Source organism: Lipotes vexillifer, unplaced genomic scaffold, assembly GCF_000442215.2.
Source record: "Lipotes vexillifer unplaced genomic scaffold, Lipotes_vexillifer_v1.1 scaffold280, whole genome shotgun sequence".
NCBI lineage: Eukaryota > Metazoa > Chordata > Mammalia > Artiodactyla > Lipotidae > Lipotes > Lipotes vexillifer.
This window is the reverse complement of record NW_006773895.1, coordinates 2,771,834-2,798,671: the sequence shown is the minus strand read 5'-3', so window position 1 is coordinate 2,798,671 and position 26,838 is coordinate 2,771,834. Positions and strand designations below refer to the sequence as shown.

The 26,838-nt window shown below is 33.4% G+C and overlaps 1 protein-coding gene across 1 annotated transcript in view; it reads right to left on the bottom strand.

Moving 5' to 3' along the window:
* Window positions 1-1,892: 1,892 nt before the first annotated feature.
* Window positions 1,893-26,838, bottom strand: part of ADGRL2 (adhesion G protein-coupled receptor L2) — a 147,078-nt gene continuing 122,132 nt past the window's right edge. Inside the window, exons 9-18 of the mRNA XM_007448569.1 lie at window positions 26,352-26,557; window positions 25,083-25,256; window positions 23,864-24,073; window positions 22,717-22,937; window positions 21,377-21,443; window positions 13,181-13,272; window positions 11,180-11,348; window positions 8,440-8,568; window positions 7,794-7,890; window positions 1,893-2,647 (exon numbers count right to left, since the gene is read on the bottom strand). Of these exons, the coding sequence (XP_007448631.1) occupies window positions 1,893-2,647; window positions 7,794-7,890; window positions 8,440-8,568; window positions 11,180-11,348; window positions 13,181-13,272; window positions 21,377-21,443; window positions 22,717-22,937; window positions 23,864-24,073; window positions 25,083-25,256; window positions 26,352-26,557 (2,120 nt within the window). The remainder of the gene's footprint in view (window positions 2,648-7,793; window positions 7,891-8,439; window positions 8,569-11,179; window positions 11,349-13,180; window positions 13,273-21,376; window positions 21,444-22,716; window positions 22,938-23,863; window positions 24,074-25,082; window positions 25,257-26,351; window positions 26,558-26,838) is intronic.

The window sequence follows — 26,838 nt, the reverse complement described above, 5'->3', positions numbered from 1 at the left end:
ATTACTCTTTTTAAATAGGCTAAGTGTGTCCACATGAAATAAAGTGATTTCTAATGTGGTGGAAGCCCTTGAGAGAACCAGTAAGCTTTAGAAGAATTTGGTGTAAATGCTGATGATGTAGACAGGAGAAAATCTTCATGTTGAGATTCAATTATATGATTTTTGAACCTTTTCAGGATAACAAACATTGTCACTTGCAGCTGCCTATAGGGCTACTTATAATCCTCAAAGTGTAAAAGTACGTTTTAGGATTTGCTTCTCAATACTGCTGAAAAGTCAGTTTTTTTTAACGATGCCCAAATTTGACTTGAGATTTCCAACACGTCTTCTTTTTTTCATTTTTATTTGTTTTGGCTCTGTTGCAATGCAACAGACACAAATACTTTCAGTATATTTCCCTATTGAAACCTATCTGCCAGATTTTGTGCATAGGTAATGGTAATTAGAATACAAATATATTCTTTTCAGGATATAGAACCATCAGGCAGCTGAACTGTATTCTTTTGCATACTCGTGGGTTATACTGTGAAGGAACCTAGTATACCCAAGGGGAGCGGGGTGGCAAAGGACCGGTGTGTTAAAGCCAATTATGTATCATACATAAAAGTGCACATTAGCTACTTGAAAAAATTCACATTTATTTACTGTCAAACCGTGTTAAACTTTACACTGGATATTAGTGATGGGTTCATTATTAACAGGTTTACACATAGGGATGAAAAGAAAAGCAGAATTTTGCTGAAACAATTTACATTTCACTAGAACTTTATCATAAAATAAATTAATTACTAAATATAGGCAGAAGGAATATGGAAGAGTAATATTTATGTTTAATTTTACTTTTTAAAAAAGAATAGGCACCTTTTGTTCACTAGAAAGTTTGTGAGAAGTGCCCAGTGCCCTCTTTGGCCCCTGTTCAAGAACAAACAGAGGGGTGACAAACAATCTTTTCTAGATTTCACCACATTTGTGCAAGGCATGGCATAACTGGCTTCAAAGAGTTTTTTCCCCATAAAACACGTTCTTTTGGCCATAAGAAATTAAAATGTAAGAATAAGGACTAACTTGTCAAAGCAGAACACTGTATACAGTGGAAAATAAGTGAAAATGGGTAGAACTTACAATGACAAAGTGTAAGAAAAACATTTGATAACATATGTGCAACCAAGAGCTTCACACAATATTTTCTCCAAACTCTAAAATTATTTTAATGACAATTATATTTCAGTTGGACACAAATGTATTTATTTTACCCTAGCAATAGAACAAAATATAATTTCTTTAGCCATTTTTGAATAGGTCATTGTACAGTTGAGGAAACATGAAATAAGGCCTGTGGCTTGATTGCTAGTGGTTAAACATGTTTTCAATCTTTGCCTTAATGTAAAAGGTTTGCAGTTAACTGCAAACTGATGCAGAATATCTCTCCTGCTTTTCCAAGTCTTGTCAGGAACAGTAAGGTACAGTAAATTTGTCCCACAGGATTTTAAAGCCTACGTCTTGTATATAATACAATGCAGGCCTACAAAAATGGTGCAGCCATATTTACAAATTTAGTTCACAAACTGCTGCAGTAAAATGGCTGGAAAGTTTTGTTTCGCTTGTTTCACAATTTCTCTAAACAGCAGCAGAATCTTAAAATATCTGGTTGGCATCTCTTTTCTTTGTAACAAATAATTCATTTTAGTATACTCTGTGTATATACAAAGTTTTTGTATGTTATATAAAAATTCACAGAACTGCAAGGTTCAGTCATCTTTTTTACACTGGAGAACCACAGGTCAACAGAGTCATCTCTTCAAGCAGAGTTTGAGGGAGCTATATCAGGCCATGGAGCCTGTCTTTATTTACTAACACTTGCATGGGGCCGCTGGAATTCCTTAGCTGCACTATTAAAGACTTGTCACCAGCTGCATTTGTCCTTCTCTGACATCTCCTTCTGGAATACACCCTTCTTTGTTAATGGGGATTATGTAACCATCACTATTGCCCCTGCTGATCTGGTAGCACATCTGAAGCTGATGGCCAGCTCCAAGGTTTGGCATGCTCTTATAGTAAATGTCCTCGTTCTCACTCCTCCTGGATGGAGACAGGTCTTCTTCCATGTCGGGGCTGCTCTCCTGATATGGAGAGTCTCTAAGGTTGGGCATGCTTGTGTAAAGAGAGTCTCTGTTGGGGGACTGTAGGTGGTCCTCGGCCTCGGCTGTCAGCTGGGAGACGTAGCTGTCAGTCCCCTCAGGCTTAGCTTTCTTCTGGGGTTGGTACAGAAGGGAGTGAGTCCGCTGAGGGATGAGCGGTGCCTCGAGTTCTTTGTGATGGAGCTCCAGCCCTGGGTTGTCACTGTGCATTAAAGATGAAGCATCTGCCACAATAGCGTCATCTTCGCTGCTGCCCCCTCCAATCACAGGTTTGACTGGTAGTGTGAGCTCGAGGTTGTGAGCCTTGCTGCTGCCCCGCAGGTTGTTGTGCACTAATTCTGAAATGATCATTTTCTCAAAAGCGGAATCATTCAGACTTAGTCCACAGTCCACGACTTGCACGCTGTCATTATAGTCCCCCTTGCGTAGTGAGTAGCTGTTGTTAAAGTTACCATTTAGCGGTAGAGTATCCATGGCACTTGTATCCCTGGCATTGTTCAGTGAATGTCCTGAAACAGAGAAGGGAGGGGTTCGGTTACTGCCTCTGTTCCTTCCTCAAGAATCTTTACTTCTTTTGTACAAAACTTTTTAATGTCGTTCAGGACAAAGTTGTATTTGAAAGCTAACACTTGGAAAGTGCCAGGCTTTCCTGCATTCCCAACTGTAAACAGTTGCAACCCCTTAGATAACAGGAACAAGTGTGAAAGAATAATACTGTTTTCCAGGGAGGGAAGATGGTATACAGAATGTTGCTTTATCAATTTTGGGGAGACAGTAGTTATGAATTGATTTTTGGTCAAATCTCTGACACTCTTATAAAGACTTCACTCCATGCCCTTGCATAGTTAATGCAAAGCAATTTATTAGTGACATTTACATTTTAAAGTACGAGACTATGGTTTATAAAAATAAAATTAACAGAATTTGTCCTAAACAACACTAAATTAAAAAGGAATAAGTCACATACAAAAACTGAAGGCAAATGTACAACACAAACCCACGTAACTGGCAAGCAACTCTTTAAACAACATTCTAACATTTCCTTTTTCTGGAGATGAAGTGAAAAAAAGAATGAAAAAATGGACAGACACAAAGAATTCATGTTAAACAAAGACAACCGCCTCTCATACTGACTGGACCAGGGGCCCACAAGCACCATCCAACAACACGATAGACAGCAGGTGGAATGACTCACTTTGGACAACTCACATCATGTCTGTCTGCTCAGGCTATCTGGCCTAAGAGTAGCTGATATATAAAAGAAAGTAAAATGATTTATTGTAACATGATGAAGAATTTCTAAGCTTCTCAGCAACTTAGAGCAAGGGTTCAACAAATTAGATTACCAGCAATAGCAGCCTTTTACTTTTTCATTGAATATTTCTTATTATTTTGAACTTTTATTTGGTACTAATACTCTCTCTAATAGCAATGGCCCCAGGCTCCTATTGGTCAAAGTTTGCCTGCAGCCCTGCAGTCTGCATCAGTCACAGTGACAGCACCGAATGAACCAGCAGAATCTACTACTGTACGAGACTGGCCCACAGACACCATGGGCATGGAGGTTAAACGCAGAAATGTTAGGAGATTTCTTAAGTATGGGACACAGAAATTAAACCAAGAATAAATATCAACTGTGGAATGGGAAAAGGGTGTCAGCCTTGGCTAATATATTTTTATTTCTAAAGGAATGAAAGATTGGATACATCTGCTGAAGACATGAAAAGAGGTTCAGGAGGAAAAAAAATATGGTAACATGCTCTCTTTGAATCAGAGTTGTATTTTTCTACAGACACGTAAACATGTAAACTAAGACATCACAGTGCTTCGCAGGCAGATGAAAAAAAAAGGTTTTAGAGAAAATTAAATGGTCTGTACCATGGAAAGTTAGGTTATTCATTCTCAAAATCCTAGAGAAAAAAATCACTTGTCTACAGATAGGTCTGGAAAAAAAAAGAATGAAATGATGTTATTGAAATGAAACTGACCACTGTGAGGCTGCTGCATTGTATGCAAGGCTTGGAGGAGTTTAGGAAAAAAATTAATTCTTCGAAAAAATAGGAAATTTCCCTTTTTAGTGCTCACTCCACTCTTAAAGCTGCAGATTATCCTAGAAAACTCAATGTCATGACCAATAAATATCTAATAAATGCTCAATTATCATTAGCAGAAAATGAGAAAATAGGTGGGTCATATTTATTACTGACTCATGTTATTTAAAAAAATTCTGATCCAACTTCTACATTTGAAAAGCTGACAATTTGATTTGTATCATGCTCCAAGGCATGTTTGACAAAATGAAGTTATGATAGTTCTTTGCATGGCTTCCTTTAGCCTCATTGACACAAATCTCCAGCTTTATAAATTTATATATGCGCCACAAACTTTAGAAGATCTACTACTAGGAAACATTTAGTGTTTTAAATTATAAGTGGCACGGGGATCAGTTGCTAGCATTTGTTTCCTCTGTCGAGGTTTGATCTTGTCATTTCTCTTTTTATTGTTGTTTAATAAATACAAAAATATATACTGGGTAATCCAAAAGGTGTTTTCCATGATATACTGCAGATTTAAGCACATCTTTGGCTGGTTTTGAAGAGGCAACTTTTTCTGCCCAAGTTCAGGTAATTCACTGGAAGACTTTCCACAGCCTGTAGCAAGATTACTGTGGGAATGCAGAAATGATAAGTCAATTATTAAGCATTCTGGTTGACAGTACCTCAGGCTTTAAAGAGCAAATTATTTCAGCATTGCATGTACTTAAGTATGGACAGCATTTGCTACAGACCTCTATTACTGACAAAAGGCAGTACATATAGATGTACTGTTTGAATTTGGAAACATTTGAGTTGCAAATTGTGAACCACTTGCCCGCTGAGTCTACTTCATGACTGCTAGTTATGTTTTAATTGTGCCGGTTAAAAATCATGCTGAAAAAATTTACATTTGATAGGCAAAGTTAAGTTTTACTCCCATACTTGTCTCTCTGTAGGTTGCTAGAGGAAAGCATAAGGAAAGTAAGAAAAACAAGAGAATGAAAAGAGAAGCTGCAGTTACGTTAAAAAAGAATGTCAAGAAAAAAAAAAACGGAAACGAAGTTCTGTGTTTAATTTAGTGGCAAATATCAATCACAAATAAAGATTATATGCTAACTGTAATTATGCAATAACTTTCGTTCTGTTAATATTAAATAGATATATAGATATTTTTAAATAAATAAGCTATTAGAAAATACAGTAAAATACAGGATGGGTTAGTGACAATCTCTCCCCCTCCCCCAATAAAAAACTATAGGTATAAACTGACTAATATTAACTTTATTCTTAAAGTTTTTTAAGAAGAAAGAAGAACTACCATAAAGCTGCACTATACTATAGTTTGGTTACATTGATAATGCTGGATGTAGTTTTCTATACCTAGGCATCCAAATTATTAGCTAAGTCATGCCAGAAGCAAACTCCGTCAGCAAGCTTTAGAGTCAACTGAATAGTATATTACATAGATAGGATACCTCTAAATGATATAAATCTTGAAGATGGGCTCTCAGACCATGTGATGTCAGTCCTGTAATAATATATTAAGATTTATGCCACCTGTGTCAAAAACATGGATAATTATTGGTAAATACTATCATGACTGAACTTTTACTATAATATAGTGCAGTTTTAGAAGCCTGGCATGGGCAATACCATAATGCTTTTTAACTGAGAAATTAAGGATGTACTAGTAAGTATATGGCAACTGAGTGTTCTAGAAAGAGGGCAAAGATCAGAGTTCTGTTTAGCAGCAAAGAAAGGTAGTTGTATTCGTAAGTATAAGCACACCTGGTGAGTTAAACACAGGAGCTGAAGGGGCATTACATACAACTGTTTCAGCGAGCAATGTGTTATAGGGGTTGTTAGTGCCGTGGGGCCGAAGAAGAGGGTTTGTTAGTAGGTAATTGCCAGTCATTCCTAAAGCAAAGAAACAGAAAAAAATACATCAGTTCTCTTATTTTAGTGTTGCAGTTGCAGTAAAGTACTTTTCGCATTCATCAAGGGTAGTGGATAAGTTGGCAATGGAAAATCTGCTGAAATTATCTGACTGTATTTGAACTACTAATTTGAAGGAGAAAGGGAAGAGGGAAGTTAAATTTCAGCAATTCACAGGTGCTTTCTAAGTCCCCCAAGTAAACACCTGCTGAGGATGACATTTACTAATTTATACAAAATCACTGTTAAACAAAAATGGCAATTAAATGCACAGAGATCAACGTTATGTTTCAAGATGTTACTGCTTAATATTAAAAACCTAACCACTGAGGCCCAGAAGAGGGAATCTCAAACTTGCAGAATTTACAAGTGTGGGATTATCCCTCATGAAAACATCGGTGTTAATACCAACTCTGATACAAGCAGGAGCAAAAACAACTTTCACAAACAGGTAAAAAGTATGACACACTGCACCAAGCTTCTCTTAGTAAATGCAAGAGCACACATGCTGAGGGGAAAAAGAGACTGTGTATAACGAATTATTAGACCATTCACAAATTCTATCCAACAAGAATTCTCCTTCTGTAATCTTATTTGCCAGGTTCCAAAAATGAATCATTGAATAATTCATTTCCTTTTTGATAGTCATCTTAACAGAATTAGGTAAAACATCAGAGCAATGGAATAAACACACATTTCACTCATTCTAACTGACAAATTACAAACCTTTCAATACTTATCAAACATGCTTTTTGCATAACTAATGTAATTTGGCTAAAAATATTTTAAAATTCAAGTTGGTTTTGATGCCATACATGTGCTTTTTTTCATTTTAAACCAGAATCTCATCAGAACAATGTCAACAATGGAAAATGTCTTTCATACTACATTGTGATAAAATATAACATATTATATTACAAATCAGTACATCAAAATTGAAATTACCTGGATAAATTACCTTTCCAAGAATATATACAATAATATATGATTTTTTTCAAAATAAATTGAAATTTACTAAACTCGTACTCAGGAATATGTGTCTGTACATGTACTTGTGCCCTTATCTGGCTAAATTATTTTATTTGCCATATTATTTTAAGTTGGAATTATATTGATTATGTGATTAGTTTAAGGCTATAATTGTAGACACATTAAATCATAACAATTCAAATATAAAAATTACTTTGTAAATTCTCATGTAGTTTAATTATTTGTTTATGAAGAGTTAGTATAAATGTTTTGACATTTACTTTTTACTTTTTGAAAGAAATGTAAAAACAGAAGAATTTTCACTGCAAAACTGGCACTGTTTAATGTTAAGAGTAGTTATTCTAATTATATTAATGTTTTAAGAAGAAAACTTTCATAAATGTACGTTTAGAAAGAATAAATCTGTATTCACTAGGAAAACATTTTAATCTGTGGCAAAGCATGTTCTCAGAAATTACTTTTTCCAGCCTCACTCTGTTAACGTGGTATTTGAAATCATACTTTTTGCATTACATTATTGAATAAAAAGAATTTATATGTACTTTAATAAAGGATGAAAGATGACTCAACAGGTTTAAGAGCTTGTGATATAAACCCATTTGAGAGGAAAATTCAGCATTTTCTCTAGAATTATTGCAAATAGGCAAAAGGCACAAAATTTAAATTGTAAACTCAAATTTTCCTAGTAACTGACCTTGATTAAGTGTTGAAGTGCTATTGATGTCACCTGAGATAAAAGAAGATTCAGATTGTTTTCTCACAGTGTCATTCCACATCCTTCTTATACGACTCTATTAACATAAAATAGCAAGACATATGTTATGTTAGTTTTCCCAAGCTTACCTTACATTAGACACACAAAGATGTACCCTAAACAATCTATGCAGAATTATCTTTTGACCTTTTTTAAAAAAAATGTGCGTTGATTCTGTTCTAGAACTAAGGAAGTCTATACTCTTCTGTTGCTTCTCTACTAAGGAGTATTTAATTTTCCAATCTTAAAAAGAGTGTTCACTTATTGTCTTTTTTTAAAGTGGAGATGGCTAGTCAACAAATGTTTACTGAATGCCTACTGAGTCCTGTGCTATGTGAGCTTAGCATATCTAATGATTATGACATACTTCTTAAAAAAGTATACCTCTCAAAAAAGGATGTTTACACCTAAAGAAACACCTTGAAAAAATACTTAGGAAGAAATTAAAACCAAAATACTAAGAAGGCAAGTATTTGCTACCTAGATCATTATAACGAGGAGACAATTAGTACATCTGAACAGGACATGTCTCAGAAGGCTTTCCATAAAGAAGATTAATTAAAGATGCTGTCAAACTCTTTGTTACCTGTGTGCCAGAGGAATACCGAGCACTGGTTCTGGTGGTGGACGCCTTCACTGAGCTGTGAGGGCTCTCAGTTGGGAGGCCGCCGCAGCAATACGAGTGTCTGAAGCACTTGCCATATTCTTTTCGTACCTGCATTGAATAACCACAAGACCAAGGGATTAATATAAACATACTTGCTCCTCTCTCTCTCTCTAATTAAATGAGCAGACGAGACAAGAAGTCCCACTAACACTTTTCCGTGGAGATTACAAAGTTAAGTTCAATTGAAACTGGTGAAATGGTAATCAGAAAAACACCTCTGTCCACTAGACTGGCTAGTAGGATCTTTAAAGGGTGATATCATATGTAGAAATGCTTTATATACCCTGTTTTCATTATGCAAATGTTATTTATTAATACAATGGTAATATCTTAAAAGCCTTATTCTAGCTATAGCCTTAGTAAACCCAATTTTCTATTTCATGCTAAGAAAACAAGATAAAAAATTTAGTATTTTCCTTGCTTAATTACATTTAACCCCTTATAATTCAGTCATTTAAGGTTTATATGCTTCGTGTCCTCTTAGGTAGGTCAGTACATAAACTTCTTTTACTAGATTGCATGGTGTTGCAGGTGACCTCTTTATAATGAAAGACTACTTTGGCATAAGAATAAAGGAAAAAAAGTCCTTTGATACATATGTCATTAATTAGGATGGAATGTTTTCTTCATTTTCTGATGTGTCTAGCTCTAACATTTAGTGTAGAGAGTCTAAGATGCCTATTCACTTCATTAGCACACAAGGGAACTATTTAAGTAATTTCCATTCACATTAATGAGTTACCCATGTAATTTCCCTTTTCCCCTGAAGTTTGGACATATGAATAGATAGAAAAGTTGTCAGGCCTAAAAGAAAGTTGAAACTTTAAAAAGTGAGGTCCAAACAACTGCTAAATAATAGTGCCCCACTTAGGCGGTCAAGAATTGGGAGGAGGGGGGAGAGTTCTGGATTCTGTGCAGCTTTACTGGCACATAAACAGGTTTCATTGAGGCTAAGAGCCAGACTTTGAAATTTCAAGATAGAAGAAGGAGAGGCTGCATAAGAAATTTTTTCTAGTAGGTTACAAAAAACACTCAAAGGCTTCCCCCTCCCCACTCCCCACCCCCGCCATTTCTGTGCTCAGTATCTGCCTGCAAAGGCCAAAACTTTGACACTTATTCCTTGGGAAATTAGAGAATTAAAGTCACTAATGACCTTTTAAATCTAAGTGCACTTGAATTTTCATCCTCTTAGCTTTATTTAATTATTTCTATTAGAACAAATAACAATGGGGGTGAATTTTCAAAGCATTTTCTCTGCCTAAATATGCTCACTCAAGCAGTTAGAACCATGATTTTAACTAAATCATCTTATATTCTTAACAATTCATCCTGGCAGCACCCAATAGGACATATCCAAGACTAAGTAGAACTTGTTCAAAAGAAATGTAACACAATGACTTTAAAATGTAATTGTTAATTAAAAAGCATAGCAAAATCTCTGTAAAATTAATATACAAACTCTATGAGGAAATAATGATGACCTCATCCTTTTTCTGCTAAGTTTATGCTTTGTCAAAAACATTTGACAGAAGGTATGAATATGTGATTATCTGCATGTATATAAAATGCTCATCTATGCAGAAAATATATAAAAACCAAAGTAATTACAAGGTTATACCTGTATAATGTTTAGAAAGTTAAGGTTCAGTGTTATTAAATAATACATGATACCTCACAAAAAATTTCTGCACACTTAATGGCTATTAACTGCTCTGAAATCCTATATAACCAAGACAATGGCAATCAAAATGGTATTTTATCCAAATACCCTCCGGTGTTGGTTTTGCCTAATGCCTATATTGCTCTGAATGTACATTATTATCTGTCAGTATTGCACATTCCACTGTCATTATCTCACAATTATAGCTTATCAGAACTGATGGAAGTAACAACACTATCATCTTGTCAGGACTTAAAACATAATAGTTTTCACTTTCACAACTCTTTCTCTGTTCAGTTTAGTGACCAACTAGTAATAACAGAATAAAAAGACTACATTAGATATGCAGACAGGGAAAGGATGATACCTGGTGATAGGCATAGACATTTTAAACTTAAATGGTAGCTAAGCTATTCTCTTAGGTTTAACATCTTCTTGTAATAGATTGAAATTTTTCACCTTCAACTTTAATTTTTGAGTCAGTTTTGCTGACTCCACTTAACATTAAATCAGGACAAAATAATTAAGATGTGAGATATGAAATTGCTGGGTTTTAAGATCTTTCAAAATTACTCAGAAGACAACACTGATATTCATTTTTTTGTATATCTTGTGCTTTTAAAATTTAGACCATTTATCCTTATACTCAATTTTGTTTTGAACCACTGCATTCCTTTTATTGAGCAAAGAACAAGATTATTTAACTTTTTATTTTTCTTGTATACCCTTTGCACAAAGCATTTTTGTAGACTCCAAAGAAGAAATCTTAACATAAGTATCTAGTTTATAATATTCCTAAATTGACATTCAAGTGATGATTGGTATTGACACATTTTACATGTGAAGCCTGAGCTTCCTGACTTTCATTACAATTAATTTATGATTAAAATATAATGCTATTAATAATATTCCAGTTGTAACTTAAAATCTTCCCTATTATATATATTATTTTCAAATCAAAGAACAAGTTAAGCAGAGCCTCTAAGTGTTTTCACTTACTTTTTTTTGGAGAGCACAGTGAAAGATGAAAATGAACACTCCCTGGAAAGCATTAAAGATGGTGAAGAGATAAGCCATCACAATAGTCTCCTCATTAATAAAAAGCAACCCAAATGACCAGGTTAGGCCAAGAAGACACAGAAGAGCAAAAGCGCCAAGCACCCAAGACCTGAAAAAATAAAGTGAATTTCATTAACAGGTTCAATGAGAGAACCACACACATCACCCTTAAATATTAACATTATCAGTAGTAGCAGTTGACTTTATGTTCACATTCAAATTCAACAGCATTTTGGCTTTAACCTTTCATTGATTAAAGAAAGAACAATAGCATTTAGTACTGCAGTCTTCAGTGAAAACAGCAACAGCAGGTATGACCTTTTCTTACTCAGAATAAACAACGTATGAAAACTATATTAAAATACAAGGTGTAAAACATCCTCTGTGACTTTATTGTCTTTTATGTGCATTTTGGTAAAAGAAATTAAGGAGTCCTTAATTAGTTTACTCCTATACTTTGATTCCTGTGGTGCACTCAAGACACTGAATAATGTGACACATACAGAAAGGTTAAATGGCAGATAATCACTTAACACCTAAACCTCAGATTCTAAGAAACTAATCTTAGGTGAACCTAAGGTTTTATAACTGAAGCATGAAGAAGCCTAGCTGAAATGAGACAAAAACATGAGAACAACTTCAAAATAAAATAATTTGGGAGAGATTTCATCATGAATAGCTTAAGGAAAAAGGAACTGTAGAAAATAGGACGGAATGAGAGGATTTAAAGTCAGTGCATTCCATGTCTAACTAATGATCTTACTTGATAAATGGCTTATTATCTTCATAGCTAGAAAGCATTATAAGCAGAAAAGAGAAACAAAATTATTAGACAGAATTAAAATAGAAAGTAATAAGAAAGCATTTAGATATTTTATAAAATTAGTCAAAATTAAGAAAGTCAAAATGCAGAGGCAAGCAATTAAAAAATAAAGGCATATTATAGTTTAAAATATTCTAGCAAATAAGATATTCCAAAATAATTATAAAAATTAAGGGCAATTCATGATATTGACAGATTTGTAAAAAATATAAATCATGCCATAAATTTGTTAATGTAGGGTTCTACCTTACCCAGGTAAGTCCGTATTATAGTAGCCATCACAAACACGGTAATTACTGGTGTAGATGAGAAGACAGAAAGAGGAAAAGGAAGAAAAGAGAGAGATGCTAAAGATTAGCTCTCTCTCTTACCATGCAACATGCAATGAAGCTGGCACTAACCTATCTAAAACTTTATCTAATTAAAAAAAAAATTACCCTTACTATAGATCTGCCATTTTTAACATTAAAAATATTTTCCACATCCCATTATAACCAACTTGAACAACACCTCCTCAAATTTTAAATTAACTCATATTTTAAAAAATTACTCTGAAAATGCTTTTTATAAGATGACTTAATGAATCAACAGCTATCAATTTTTTGTTAATTAGATAACATTTTTTCCATTGATAGGATATTGCAGTTTTTTTCAACATTGAAATAAAGTAAACATTTATTTAATTATCATGAAAACAACAATCTCCAAGTTAACAATAGTAATGGAGGAAATTCTCTTAGGAAAACAGGATTAGAAGTAGAAACTGCTCGGAATCCTTAATAAATTAAAAAGTCATTTAACAAAACAAACTTAATATATCAGTCATGCAAACAGGAACATCATTTTGAATTGCATTTTAAATTCAAATGAAATTGCTACAGTGATATGGAATTTCCACAAAGCCACTGAAACAATTTCTTGGCTTTAGATCAAGACAGAAATTATTACCTAATTTTTGACCAATGTCTGTGACATGGTAACAGTGAGACTCAACCTTGATCAGTAAAACTTCATTCTGAATAATTTCTACAGGTGAAAGATGGTATTCATGTATTCCCTGTGGAGAATACCTTTCACTTAGTTTGTCAAGCAGTAAAATTAAAATACGAAATACTTACTTAATGTTTTCCAACCTGCTAGAATCTGGCTTCAATGTGTTTGAGTGCTTCACCATTTTGCACAATGTGATCACCAGGAAGATAATATTTAGCTGTTACAACAAATAAAGAATTAGATCACTATGACAAAAAGTAAAAATTAATACATTTTTGCAAATATATTTAATGGATTAATACAGTTAAATATGAGTAACACGAGCATATGGTAGACAATGATTCAATTCTAGTTTATTTATGCAATGATCAAGTTGAGTCTAAATAAAAAAATATTCTGGCTACGTATGATCGATTTTTTAATAGATCATTTGACATGAAACTGAAACCGCATTAAATCAGTATCATGTGGTGATGATTAAATAAATTAGACAGCCTAAATTAGTTTCTTTAGCTAGAAGTACTCCAGGGCCTAAAAACCATCTAATGAAAACACAGAAGTGAATTCCTTAGAGGGGGCATTTACATCATGCAGCATATAATGGAAAGATCCCTGAATTTGGGACCCTAAGAATTAGTTGAGAGTCTAGTTCTTGATTTTGACTGATTAAATGAGGAAAAATAACATTTGCATACTCTTTTTGTAAGGTAATGGTGAAGATCAAATGAGATAAAATATATGAAAAATGTTAGGGGGCTATATAAAGTAAGATAAACTTTAAAATATATAAATGTATGTGCTATTTAAGTGTTAAAGACCACCATTTCTTTCTTCCTGATGTCTCTATACTGTATGGAAGTAGGTAAATTCCAAAGGCTGTTTTGAGTCCCTCTAAACACTCAGTTGTACAAAGAATGTAGATGCAACAAATGCCAACTGGGGAAGCTAGAACCTGACATGGAAGTACAGTCTGGCAGGTCAACTTGAGAGAACGCAGAAGATAAAGAGTTGTGTTTTGACTGAGGAAAGTTAAAGGTTTGTAATTTGCATTTGCTTCTACGGAAGCCTGGCAGAATGCTGGATGGAGTGAAGGCAGCTTCCGTTTTTATGCTCTAAAAATAAAACTATGCTAAATCGCTCCTGGATATTTTTGACATTTTATTTACTTCAGATTATTACTTTTAAAAAGACAAAATGAAGTTATTTTGTGAGGATTAAGTTATTTAGTGAAGGCACAAAGGGTATACTCAGAAAAGGACCCGTTTATATGTAGAGACGAAAGCAATTCCTTGGTAGTAAATAATCCACGTAACTTTGTTACAGTAACGTGATTATTTTTACTGAGTCACAATACCATCTGATAAAATGATAACATTATTCTCCTCATTCATCACCACTTCTGATTTTATAATTAGGAAAAATGATGTAAGGCAATAAAGAAAATTTCCAAGTCCTTCCTAAGGAGTTTAAGGAACAGAGCAAAGGCTTTAAGCCGTGCATCAGTCATTTTGTCCACTGTGCCTTGTTATTTCTCTTAGATGTAGAATTTCCTCTTAAGGACTAAAATAGGCATAATTTGCAAGTGCTGGCAGACAGCATTCCATTAATTTCTTGAGGACAAAAGAAGCTCTTTGCTTAAAAAAGTACTTAAAAATTAATTTCTTAAAGTACTTGTCTAGAGAAAAAGTAAATAAATTGGTAAAAAAAAAAGTCTAGCTTTATATTCTGAAGATTATAAAGTCCAGTTGGTCATACATAAATAAAGGCTTACATTTTCAGGAATATTACAATATGATTCATTTCATTCAACAAATATTTATTGACCTTACTGCTCCACACAAGAATGTGCTTATTGTATAGGGATGACACAAATTTTTGCCTTTGAGAAATTAGGGAGATCTTTCTGATAGTACAATGAATAATTAATTTGATTTTAAAGAAGCATGGTACAGTTTATCTCTAATTTTTTTAAAGGCAAAATCAGTAGTGCTTTTAGTTTTTATTTTATATAACAGTAAGCCTTAACTAGGATAATTTAAGAATGGTTAAAAACAAGTACTCCAAATAATCATAAAAACAAACCAACCAACCAAAACCCATATAAGAAAACAAAGTAGTTACAACACTTATGTAAGAATGGCTGCCTTAACAGATTCAGAATCAAAATCTTTTAAACCTCCTGACCCTTCTTTTTGAATGTCCTGATAAAACTGTTTATTTCTTTTATTACAAACTTCCAGACCTAGGGTTGCCCTCTACCCCAACACCTTTTGTTAAATAATTTTCTGAAGCACAAAAGGGCCACAATTTGGAGCTCATTATTTTCTAAGCATATTACTTATCCCCTCAGGAGTAAAATAATAGTAGTGGTAGGAGTACATTCACGGAAAAAAAAAAAGTTATTACCCACCACAATGTCTAAACCACAAGGAAAGTAAAGAATGTGAATGTGAAAAAAATGTGGATGTATCAAGCATTATGCTATAAAAAGAAAATGAGTACAAAATGTGAACTCGTGGGGGTTACATCCATCCAAACAGATTTTTCAATGAAGAAAAAGCAGAAAAAAAAAAAACAAAAAAACCCAAAATCAGTTATTTAAGAACTAGCTCATTTTCCAATAAAATTGAAATGAAAATGAAGTGTACCTATGTAAAAATAGAATTAAAGCTTAAATATGATACAAAGACATTTGTTTCTTGTTAAGACAGAACTAACCAACTTGAAAATGCCACAGAAAACATATTTCATTTAATCCTTAAAAAACAGACTGTTAGATGCATCTCTCCTCACCCTACTGAAGTTTTTAATGTTATATATGTGTTCAGTGTTTCTTCCTAGCTACAAAGATAACAGTCACAAGATATAAAGCTCAGAAAATTACAGGAGAAAAAATACCCCGCCCACAACGTATAATCCTATCTCCAGAGGTAGTAGGTAGCACTTGGATAACCATTTTACAAATGTGTGATGTTAATTATCTTGCCAAAGACTACTTAGCTACTGTAATGTCAATGCTGAGATTCAATATACTGTCTTCTGGTTCCATGGCCCAGTCTTGTCAACAAAATTAACCAGTTTATTCTGGTTGAGAAAATTAGGAGTCTTCTAACAAACCAAAGATATACTAGTTTTGTATTTTTAAAAAAAAGGTTCCACTTCTATAAAGAGTAATCTAATTTACCACTCAATCAGAGATGACCAATGAGTTGAAGATATAATATTAAATTAATTAATACATAGAACACACTATCAAAGAAATCCTAGGGCTTCCCTGGTGGTGCAGTGGTTGAGAGTCTGCCTGCCAATGCAGGGGACGCGGGTTCGCGCCCCGGTCTGGTTAGATCCCACATGCCGCGGAGCGGCTGGGCCTGTGAGCCATGGCCGCTAAGCCTGCGCGTCCGGAGATCGTGCTCCGCAAGGGAGAGGCCACAACAGTGAGAGGCCCGCGTACCACAAAAAAAAAAAAAAAAAAAAAAAAAAAAAAAAAAGAAATCCTAAATGACATACAAAGGTGTGCTCTTCAAATGATTTCCACTTGATGGGTTTGCTATAATAACCAATTCTCCATTTCCTTTGCAAAACACTACCATCCCATAATCAGCAAATAGCTAAAACGTCCACACACTTCTATTCCCACTAGCCAAATTGTACTTTGAACAGTTATTTCCGTTTTCTTAATCCTGTCTGTGCTAGTTATATTCATACACAGCTGAATATCACACAAACCCATAAAACCCGAGTGGGGAAAGAAAGCTATTGTTTCTAGCATATTTAAAATCAAATGTTTCAAGAAGATGCTTTAAAAGTGAGTCTCTTTAAAAACAACTTAAAATCCTAGAAAAATAATCATAAAACCACAGAAGGACTCTTGCAGTCAGACTGTTTCACAAGTGTCTGTGAATTCTCCAATTTACAGAAACTGAAAATAAAACTTTAGCCAACGCACTAATGGTTAAGTTGCCAAGAAATTTAGTTAAATCCAACACTAATTTAGTCTTTGAAATACAACGACGATATATAATTACTGAGGCAATGGTATCTTTAATAGAAGAAAATAACATCATTGTCAGACAAAGTAATTACAAAAAAAGGTATGCAAGACTTATTTTGAATCACAGCGTAAGAGCAAAAACTGCTAAGCGTGAGATATTTTTCTTTTCCTCAACTCCACATTAAAAAATTTTACTAATACAAATTATTTACCAAAAAAAGCCTATTATTTAGGTATTGAACATTTTAATACATTGCCACCAAAATATATGTGAGTGAAATATTTTCTGGAATCAAACAGAACACTTACTGAAGTGTTAACAAATTCTTTAAACTGTGGTTTTAAAGTTCTCTGATTTTCTCCAGTGTCTAAAAATGTAAATGCTAATTTTTAGTTTCATGGATAAATACTGTTCCTATGATCTTTTTCAGGAGGCAATATACTCTAATAAGAGTTATAATTTTGTATAATAAAACACTTCAATAGATTTTCTTCTTTACTCTTCTACTCTTGTTCTCTTAAAATGTAACTATGGGAATCAAAACAAGAAATGGAGGGGGCAAAAAAAATCTTTGATAAAATCTATTGTCCAAAATAGTCACTTGAAGACTGAAAACCTTAGTTTCAAATGACGTACTGAGTTCTTTCTTCTTATCATTTTCCCTATGACATAAATGGCTCTTTCTAGCCATATACTTCTGTTTAACAGAGTATTTTGGGATAGGTTGAAAGGTGCTATGCATCAATGAAAAAGGAAAAAGATGGAGTTACAGCTATGTACATAAAGATTGTCTACAGCTGGTATACATGTCATTAATCATTCATGTAGAAGCCTCTAATAAGTACAAGTTAATAGGATTGTGTTACATGTTGTATGTCAACTCACCAGTCTAAATGCCCATACTGAAGATTAAGTTTGAAGATGAGGCAACTCATCTAGGAATTAATCAGATTTTAACTGTGCTGTGTGTGTGTGTGTGTGTGTGTGTGTGTGTGTACAGGTAAATAGATAGATGGGTACCTCTTGATACAATTCTATGTGAAAGACTGAGACCAAATTAAAAAGAAAAGAATTTTCTTATTCAGCTAAAAAGAGTTAAATCACTAAATGGGGCATCCTTTCTCTTTCAATAACAAATAATACTCTTCTATCTATCCCCAAAAATAATTTCATAAATTACTGTTTAAATAATCTGCCATGTAATTTGCTGATAAAATTCATCACTACTTGATGATACGGCTTAGCTAATCCTCACCCATACTGATGAACATGAAAATACAAAGAGTTTAAAGAAAGAAAAAGGTACCATAGATTATAGGAGTGCACAGTTTGTTTTATAGTTATCGACCTGCTCAATTGAATCATATCCATTTGAGCTTAGCAGCTTAAAATTCATTCCAAAGCTTGCCGTCCTGACATGGATATGATAAGACACAAGAACAGAAACACCACTCTGAAGTAACCTAACTGAACTGCACATGTTCTGACCCTTTTTGTCCTCCCTAGAGCTTTTGCTACCTGGCAAATGCAACTCTAAAACTGCACTTGTATCTCCAGATCTTTGCTGTTAGCCAAGCAGAAACCTATTTCTCCCTGGGACTAGCAGCCAGAGGAGGTGTTCTCTGAGGAAGACTTCTAAGTGAGTGTGTGAGCTGAACTCTTACTGAACTGAATTAATTATTAACGATGCAGATGGAGCTGTCCAAATGATAAGAACAGCTCCTGACGTGTCATGATCCAAGCTTTCATTAAACCATTTCAGGCATACTAATGGTTTCCCACTGCTCATTACTTACAAGCACTTTTCTCATAGATATAATAACTCTAGTGCCTGTAGGCAAGACATTCTATAGAAATACAGAAGTAGGAAGTTTTATCTTCCATAACATGTTTTTTTCCTTCATTGGAAATTATTAAAAATGTACACTTATTTAATACTACTAAGTTATGTGATTTCAATTCAGAAAAGCTGGAAATGCAAAACTATGCTGTCTAGGAATATCAATAGGTACTTTTTGTTATTCCTTAAAAGGACAGTATACAATATAATTTATATTGTATAAATTTTTAAACTGTGTCTGAACTGACTTTTAAATGACCTATATCATCATAAGGATATATACAGGTAAATATATTAAAACTCAACAAACATGTGCTGTACAATCACATATCTCACTTTAGGTTACATTTGAGATAATGTTTTACACTTCAATACTACTCTGTCTTTCTGTGTTGGGACGATTAGAGGGCAAAACAATTGCAGGAGAAGAATTACTCCCAGGATCTGTACTATGATTGCTACCTGCTGTTTTGTTTTGTTTTGTTTTTAAGTTGGGAACACCAGAGCCCTTCACATCTCAACGTAAATGACTTGGTAAAGGATAATAATGACAAGACTAAAAAATAATGATAGGCTCTCGCTATAAAAGGGCAATATAATAAAATGTCATTTACCTCTTTTCTTACTGGAAGCTGAGTATATATGAACGTTAACTCCTTTCGCCCAGTGAAATGTTTTTTAATACTCTGAAGTCAGTATTTATCTTCAGAGATAGAAAATAAACAAAACTGCAGTAGGACAGAAGTATAGATCAGATATCCCTAAAATGATTTTTACAATTTTCAAAGTATAGTATGTTCGGCCAAGGGGTCAGGGAAAAAAAAAAGCTTGAGTCTTTAAGGATCATATCCCTTTCATATCAGCTGTTTGTCATTTAATTCAAGATAGGCTTAGGCTGTGTTAGCATAAGTAAGTCAAGAAAAAAAAATTGGGACAATCGTCTGGACTGAATAATTCTGATGAGAAATCAGCTTTCCTAAGAACACTTGAGAGTGTTTTACTGGTTCGATTCATACAGGCATTCATCTCAAATTTTCATTTTGCTTTCATAAGTAATTGTATAAAAGAATTCATTTTAGTGACAAAAGTAGTTTTAAGTTTCCTTGAACTACTAAATTTTTTTCTTAATTTTACTGAAGTACTAGTAACTATAATTGTAATACTATTAACAGTAGAAATATCTTAATAAGCTTACTTGTGTCACCTTTTTTAAAGAAAAAACAACCTTAATAGGAATAAATAGTTATAGGCAATATATAAACTTGATTGTTTCATTTTCAATCTTCTAATGGTCAATAACACTTATTTGTAACAGCATGACACTAAAACCGAGTGAAGTTTTAAATCCAAATATTTTAGCTTTTTAAAAAAATTTCAACTATATTTGAAATATTTGATTAGTGATAATTTAAGTTAAAAAATACCTTAGGGCTTCCCTGGTGGCGCAGTGGTTGAGAGTCCGCCTGCCAATGCAGGGAACATGGGTTCGTATCCCAGTCTGGGAAGATCCCACATGCCGCGGAGCGGCTGGGCCCGTGAGCATGGCCGCTGAGCCTGCGCGTCTGGAGCCTGTGCTCCACAAGAGAGGCCGCGATAGAGAGAGGCCCGCGCACCGCGATGAAGAGTGGCCCCCGGTTGCCACAACTAGAGAAAGCCCTCACACAGAAACGAAGACCCAACACAGCAAAAATTAATTAATTAATTAATAAACTCCTACCCCCAACACCTTAAAAAAAAGTAAAAAAAAAAAAACCTTAATGTCATTATACTTAAGTTGTATCAGGTTTATTTTAAGATAAAATTTCTTAGAAACCAATATTTTTATTTGGTATTTTAAGTCTTAGAAAAGTAATTTTATTTCTAATGAGTTTAAAATTTATTTAATATTTATTTATTACACTAAGCTTAAAAAAACCTTTTTTGTGCCCTAAAAAGAATTTAGGGTGTGGACATTTATTTAAAAGTACTAAATTACTATGTGGAAATGAAGATAATAAATATTAAGCTGATGTTCTTTTACTTCCATAAAACATTCAATTCATAAATGCTACACAGGCTTGGTGCAGAGCTAATACTATAGATTTTAAAGATATAACTTCGTGAACTAAACCTCTTAAGAAAAAATTACACTACTCAAAACCAAAATATACTATACCTATCAGTTATTCCTTTCTAATTATCAAACTACTTTAAAATCATACAGTCTTAACATAAAGATTAAGACCTGACATTTTTGCAAATTAAATTACAAATGAGGGAAAAGTATTTCTTAAAGTGTTTTTAAAAATAGTACTAATTAGCAAGTGTATAAACTCTCATTAATGATATCGAATGTAAAATATACTACATAATTTTATTCTGTAAGCTAGACATGCTTATAAATTTTTGAATGCACAGATAAATTAACAGTAAAACAAATTATCCCTGTTTCAATTGTACTGCTAAAGCAGCAAGCTAAAAATGAAGGAAAAATAGAGTCTGCTTACCAGAATAATGAAGGTAACAGGTCCAATGAAACTCCATATGAAATAGTTATCAACATGAAGCCAGCAACTATTATGAAAAGAAAAGAATATTAAGTAGCTTCAATGCATGCTCAACATCACAAGTAAAGCAAAATTTTAAAAATCTAACAAGCAAAAGTATCTTTACACTTACCTTTGAAAATTAATTTATCATGGGCAAGAACAATTTGAATAATTCTACTGTTCTTCACTTTAGGTTTTAAATTTGATAAAGACATACATAATTATGCTTATATGGGGAAAACAATAACCCCCCCTCCCACCCCAATCCTGATGGTTAAGACCTCTGACTTTACTAAGAAAAATGTGAAACTTGGTATTCCAAATTGTCTCATTTTTAAAAAGTTCTTATCTTCAAAATTTGCCTTTAGATCTGTATCTGAGCTAAAATGTTTAACCCTATGGAACATAAGAGATTAAAAAAATAAGTGTTCAGACGTAATGTTTGTTGCAAAACAGTATAGCACAAATATAACACCTCAACTGGGAATGGATGAATACTAGAAAAAAAATCAAAGCATAGAAGTCATACTGTATTAGAGTAAATGATGCATAAACTTATTAAGACAGGTATTACTTAGTGGTTCATTTTTCATATAACATCAAATCCCCAATGAATTTCTTTTATTTGTCTTTCATCACCTGTGTAGTCAGAAAGCTTTCTTTAGTCCAAAGAATCTTTATATAACTAATTTTATTAAAGGAAAAAATAAACAGAATTGGAAAGCAAATTCATGCCTCTAGCAAATAAAATCCTTAGAAACATGGTCTACCTGTCACTTTCCATAAATATATTTTTTTATAAATGAATGACAGTGACTTATTTTAATCCTTTCAAGCTGCCTGATAAAATATTATCAAAGTAAAACATATGGGCTGGAATGTGGTACTGTAGCAACTCAGAACAAGAGTTACCTAGAGGGTCGGCTGCACAAAGAGAGCTAATGAAACATTAGCTTAAAAACTGAATAGTTAAACCTGTCAGATGCTTTAAGTTCAGAAAAATTTTTACCTAATATCTTTCTAAGGCCAAAAAGTTATTTACTTTTACAATTTGTAAGAGGTCAATCTTTTGTGTTAAAAAGAAGTCTATAATTTAGAATATGCCTTGCCAGAGCACAAATCCTCTCAACCTAGAAAATTACAAAAGACTTGATTGTAACTTGTGCATGGCACGCCCATTTTCTTACCAATAAGGCTTTCAGATGCTATTTTAGTCTGTCAGGGACCCTCACTGACAGCTAACAGGCTTTAAAAAGTTATTCACTTGAAAAACACTCAGGTCACTTGCAATTACTTACGCTTTTACTGTTCCATAGCTCTTATAGTCAATAGCAGCTGAAACGCCAACCACTGTGGCAGGAAACAAGTAACCAGCAACATAGTAATATTTCTTCCTTGAATATTCACTTTCAAAAACTTCAACTAACATCAGATAGAGCTGCACACCTTCTAGGCACATCCAAGCAAAAGCAGCCAGAAAGAAAAAGTGTAGAAGTCCTGCAAATATTGGGCATGCTATCTATAAAGGAAAGAAGCAAAAAACACAAGAGAATACGGGAATATAAACAGCCCACTCTAAAACTAAACAATATTCACCGATAGTACTCACTACTGTCTTTAAGATATACCATTATTTAGAGAAAATACTGCTTCTTAAAAATGTTTTTTTTCCATAAATGAGAAAATACTGCCAAATTTGGCTTAATGCTTATGGAGTGTAATGCTAGGTGTGCTAGAAATATCATCATTGTAAGACATTATTATTTATAGCAAAAGTAAGTGCAAATAAGAAAACATATTAATTTCTCTTCCAGAACTATTCATTTTTAAATCTGAATATTCTACTTGTAGATAAGTTGCTTTACAAATCTTTAGAACAGTTGTTTCCAAATATATTATTTCTATTTTTTTCTACTACAGAATTTTTTAAAATTTGCTTTAATGATAAATATCCCAGCTCTAATTACTTAACATCATTTTCTTGTTATACATGGAACATTCTCAAATTCATCCCAGTGCAGATGAATACAGAGTAAAGCATTAACTAATTATTAAGTTCTCTTTGCAACACTGAGACCTCATGATGGTGAATAAATTGCTCAGAATATGAGGAAATGATCACTGGTTAGAATGACTATGTAAACAAAATGAAAAATTTTTAAATCGCATCTTTTCATTTTAGTATACCCAACATTCTTCTATTCAAATTACGTGTTTTAATAACAACCCAGAAAAATGCAACTGTACCTTAATACAAGAAATGAATTAACTCATAATAATATTACTTAATGATTGGGTTGTGTTTTATTACAAATTATCCTTCAGTATTGCCATGTCAATTATTGTAAGTTACAAGGTCAAATATTAACAGCGGCATATGTGGATACACCTGTTATAATAATAATTCTCAGAGATCCAAGGTCAACAAACAGAAGGAGTACTTACCATGTATTTTGTCTTATCAATGCCTATTAGGAAAATAAATTCAGCAATGAAAAGGTTGATACAAAGGTTCTTGTGAATAGTATTACGGTCACTCTGTAGACCACGGAAAAAGCAGAAGGTGAAGATGCAGATAGCCAGACAAACAAGGGAAATGACAATTCCCACCCAGGTGATGACTTTAAGAAGTAATTCGTGAACTCCATCTTTATACTGCAAATTAAAAAAATGAGGGACTTTAGTATTCCTGCATTACATTAACTAAGGGTAAGATAGATTTCACATGTGACAGCTCAACTTTTAATACTAAACTCTCAATATTCATGTGTGTTCAAACGGGGCTCAATACTAAAAAAAGAAATTTACGATCATATAACTGAGTTCAATATTATCTTATTGATTTTTATATTCAAAGAATGATCTATGAAAGTAGATTTTACCTAGAAAATTATGACCAAAATACTTACATAAACATAGAGAAAACATTTTAAAACAGATTAAAGACTACTTAGTTATTTCAAAATATTTGGCATTTTAATGACTTGCCAGGCTAACAAGTAGTCAAATTTTAAGTTTTAATTTTCTCCTTGAGTTTTTATATTATTTATATATATATATATATATATATATATATATATATATATATATACACACACACACACACACACACACACTAAAAGTTAAGCACATAATAGATCTGAGAGCTTTCATGTTACAGTTCTTAAATATTTTTATCTCCTGGCTTATGTTCTCTTAATCACAAGAAGAAATGAATACTAAGAAATATTCTGGAAGCCATTCTGATCTTTCGAAATCTGCAGTCTGGCACAGTGTGCAAAGTCATTAGGAAATTTAAAACAAAAGTTTTGAAATGAGATTCAAACATTCAAGATGGTGAGGGCATGTTAAACTTTAGAGCCTTCTGTCTCTTTCGCATAGCCTATTGCTATTCATTTTTTAAATCCCTGACCGCCTCTGCCTGACACCTGACTGAAGGGGAAAAACTTAGAACGAGTCTATAAAGCACATGACTTTGAGATGTAGCAATAAATATAGTGCCAAGACTTCCTAAAATATATGGACAATGTAGAAGCAATTAGAAATCCACATTACTTTGTTTGCTTTTTAGTTACGATAAACACCCAAAGAAGGGACTACTACACAAGCTGTTTTGAATCTCTGAGGTTTTTCTCTGCTACTAATTAGAAGTGCAAATACTTACTTCAATTTCCCAGTGGGCCATGAGAATTGCAAAATTGGTTAGGTGGCTGCACGCACACGTTGTACGAGTTTTATTAGTGTCAACCAGCTTGCAGCCCTGGGTAGACCAATATCCCATCATAGTTCTCTCTGAGTAGTTCCAGAAGGAGCAGTTTGCATTGAAATAATTGTCAGGCTGGGAAATAAAATGACAAGATAAAATTAGGATTTTACACTCTAAGATGGCAATAGCTATTGTTTAATATGTGTAAAAGGTAATTTAGATTAAACTTTTCATGTTTCGGACTATAAAGCTTTTCATCAGCAGAACTGTAGACTATGTTATACAAGGCAGATATCTAACTTAAAAGGGCCTTTATAGTCCAAAACACTCTAAAGTGTACTCTAAATTACCAAAGACCCATTTTACACAATTACAATTTCCATCTTATGATTTTACATACTGATGGTACATCAGAATCATTTTTTTTTTCCTTTCTGACAAAATTAAAGCCATGAATTTGTTCTGAGAATATTCTGTAAGGACCAAGTGTTTTAAAATCTATTTTGTCTGGGGCCCATTTTTGCTCTAAATGACCCAATAGGGACAATTTGAATCCTGTAGTTAGTATGTCAAGCTCTTAAGAGAGTGAAGCAACTGCAGAAGATATAAGAAAAGAATAGCCACACAAATGTATTGTTCACAAATGAATTCTGGAGATTCATGTGGCTATCTATGGGCACTTATTCTCTCTACTATAACAACAGCCAAATTCTGCAGACCATCTTCCAACACAGTGTTTTTAGCTACCAACTTGCATTCTAAGGCACAGCAGAGGAATCGCATCTCTTCAACTCTCTACTTTTAAAAACACAGGGCTTGATAACAATTGTGTTTATATGATCTGTAAAACAAACAAACAAACCAAAAAGACCTGTCATACTAAAAAGGCAGAGCTATCGTGCTGCTAAGGTTAACAGTTAATGTTCATTCTAAAACAAATTATAGTCATTTACATTTTCCTGTTGATTACTGAATTAGCTTTCATTAAGAATACACTTAAATTCTAATAATCACTGAACCAGGCTCATTTAATTTTATGTTCACAGGCTTAAATAAGCTTGTGTCTCTGACCTAGTCCAACATTTGAAATTCAAATGGGAAGGTCTTTTCTTTCCTCTCTGCCACTTCCCCATTCCCCCTCTCTCTCTATCTCTAGCATGTTAGTTTTGCTTTCCTTCCTCACTGGTTTTATAACCTTCCACTACTTCATTAGCATACATAACTTACATCAATGTGTGGTAGGGTAAAAAGCACAGGATCTGTCAAGTATACTCGGCTGGATTCTTTATTGATTGAAACTGAAATGACATGGGAATTCACTGCAATGGTGCTATTTCGACCGATAAAGTCAGCACCCAGTTTTATGGTTGCATTTTCTGTACTAAGGAATTGTCCCAGACTCCGGTAAATGATGAACACCAACTTTGCAAGACCTAGGAAGGTAAAAAGTCATATGTCTTTACAGAAAATATGCTTCTGAATAAGATGAGATACAATAAAATAAGAATAAAATGAAACAAATCCTTATGGAATCTTTATTCAGATTAAGTTTACTGGGAAAGAGAAGGCATTACTTTAAGTCTGCTTATAAATGCTAAGCTGTATTTGTTATAATAGGAGTCAAACACTCAGTATTTTAGAATTAATAGGTTTAACTGAACAAAAACTCTATCAATTTTTAAAAGACTTTGTTCCATCTTACCATTCCTAGATC